This window comes from Penaeus monodon, chromosome 4 (genome assembly GCF_015228065.2).
Source record: "Penaeus monodon isolate SGIC_2016 chromosome 4, NSTDA_Pmon_1, whole genome shotgun sequence".
In the NCBI taxonomy this organism is placed as follows: Eukaryota; Metazoa; Arthropoda; class Malacostraca; order Decapoda; family Penaeidae; genus Penaeus; species Penaeus monodon.
In genome coordinates, this window is record NC_051389.1 from 42,680,060 (window position 1) to 42,682,559 (window position 2,500).

General features: G+C 41.2%; 1 protein-coding gene across 1 annotated transcript in view; it reads right to left on the reverse strand.

Annotated features, from left to right (window-relative positions):
- LOC119598892 (transcription initiation factor TFIID subunit 3-like) overlaps positions 1-2,500 on the reverse strand; it is a 7,360-nt gene that overhangs the window by 504 nt on the left and 4,356 nt on the right. The window contains exons 6-8 of the mRNA XM_037948588.1: positions 831-965; positions 296-424; positions 1-123 (exon numbers count right to left, since the gene is read on the reverse strand). The exon at positions 1-123 is cut by the window's left edge and continues 504 nt beyond it. Coding sequence (XP_037804516.1) covers positions 1-123; positions 296-424; positions 831-965 — 387 coding nt within the window. The remainder of the gene's footprint in view (positions 124-295; positions 425-830; positions 966-2,500) is intronic.

Below are 2,500 nucleotides of genomic sequence, written 5' to 3' on the forward strand. Positions count from 1 at the left end.
CAGTTGGTGCAGGAGTAGGTGCAGGAGTAGGGCCAGTTGGAGCAGGAGTGGGAGCTGGAGTAGGTGCGGGAGTGGGAGCTGGAGTAGGTGCGGGAGTAGGAGCCGGAGTTGGTGTTGTGTTGGCTGTGGAAAGAATGTATTAGTATGATTAAATTTGCCAAGTTATAATATGGTAAACTATTCACACATCAACACATATAATGGCTTCCGGTGATACATCAAATGTTCATTTCAGTTTAGATGTGTGAAAATAGCCTTAACATTGATTCAGACATTTGGACAAAGTGATACTCACGGATACAACAGACGCAGACGCTGCTTCCTCGGCATCCCTTAGCCCTTGTCTTTCCGTCGCAAGCGTCCCACTTGTATTGGCATTTTCCGCCCCTCTTTTTGCACCATTTCCTTTCTTTGCAAAGTGATGCTGCAGAAAGAAGGAACTCGTTAATTTTTTCTTTTTGTCACACACCTATGTATGTGTTGAAGTAGGATTGTGTACGTACCTGTGTGTATGTCTGCATGAATTGGTGTAAAACTAGATACATTAATGGACACACAAATGCACAAGAAGTAGTTACATCTGTCACTCCTTATGCATAGGAGTGCGTACAAGGCGTATGTTTGCATGACTAGCTGCATATAAAGTACTTGTTAATGTGCTGTGTGAATGACAGACATTAATTTATAAAACATCTTGTGTACCGCAGAACCATATGAAACAAAGCATGTTATTCTGCTAACTTGAGCAACATCTGCATATGATTCTAATATTTTTGATAAATAATCTTAATTTGATTAATCTCAGGTGCGTTTGCAAAGAAAAGACTCACATTTAGGGACGCAGCAGCGGCACTTTTTCTTATTACATAACTTCTTGCCTTTTATTTTCTTGCCACCGACGCAAGCCGTTTTCTTGGACTGACAAACTCCTGCCAGTTTTCTGCATCTCTTCCTAATTCTGCATTCTGGAAGAAAATACGAAGTGAAAGAAAGGTGTGGCATATATATATATATATATATATATATATATATATATATATATATATATATATATAAATATGTTATATATATATATTATAATTATATAATATGATTATATGATTACATATATATGTCATATAGTTTAAAGTATTATGATAACTAGTTGCTATATATATATATATATATAAGTATATATAATGTATTTCATATATGTATATGTATATACTTTATATATAATATATATATATGTATATGTATATATAGTATATGTATATATATCGATTTAAGATTATAGGATATATATGTTATACTATTTCATATGTACTTATATGATGTTAGGCTCATATGAATCATAACAATATTATGATATTCTAAATAATTAAGTAGTATTTGTATATTATGTATTGCAGTCATCATCCAGGGGTAACTCCGACAGGGGCTGAGGCGGTCCACCTTCCATTCCAGCCACGAGGGACCTGGGCAAGTCTCAGGTAGGCCATGGCCCCCTGTAATTCTCAGCAGGTCCGCCCTTGCCATTCCTGGAGGGTCTGTAGCCACAGCCTCCTACACCAGGGTTGTCCCGCAAAGACTGATGGAGTCATCATAGGAACGAGCTAGGTGCCCATAGCCAAGGCCTTTAGCAGTTCTACGGTTAAATCTGTTGAACTGTTCCGCCACTGTAGCATGTCCTGTGAAGGGACTGTAAAAGTTGGCATCAAATGAGACTCCTAACCTGATGGCATCAGGTTTCCTTCCAAGTCAAAACTGCAGTATCAAGCCTGAAAACCCAGCTGTCCCTCTGCATAGATATCATCCAAAGCTTTACTGAGTTTGTCAGCTTTGCCAGCAACCGTTAATTGCTTGTTCGACCGTCCAGAGATAGGACTAACTACCTCGGTATGAAATCAACCTCCTCACCGCATGCATGTGCTGAATGGTTCCTGAGGCTCCCAAAATCCTGAATCTGTCTAGCTCAGCCAACATAGAACTCACTGACTAGTGTTCCGTCATCGCATAGCTGTCAAGCTAGCTCCAGGATTCAAGACTCAGGATAGGATTAACCAAATCAACCTTCAACCTCCTCAGCAAGATTCCTGATGAACTGTTTCTTGTCCCTTCTCAGTAGTGTCCGAGCCCTATGCACCATGGAGTGACACAAGATTTAATTACCATTCAGCCAAGCCATGCGACATGCTTCATTCTCCAGGGAGATGGAATTCTGCCTTGCCCTTGGGCATTCGCCAATGGACTCCTGGGCTGCTTCGAGTGTTACGCACTTGAAGAGATCCCACAGAGCAACTGGGTTCCATCAGATTGTCGAGTTCTGTGATTCGGTCAGAGACTGCCATGGTGAACCCACAGGCACACTCCTCCTACTTTAGTCTGACCAAGTGAAACACCTTTGGGTGGCAACTGGAGGGATGGGGAGTTTTGAAGTGGACCCGCAGGGTAGCCACTACCAGCCTATGGTCAGTGCCACAGAACTCGGCACTATGGTATACCCAGCAGTTCTGGAGGA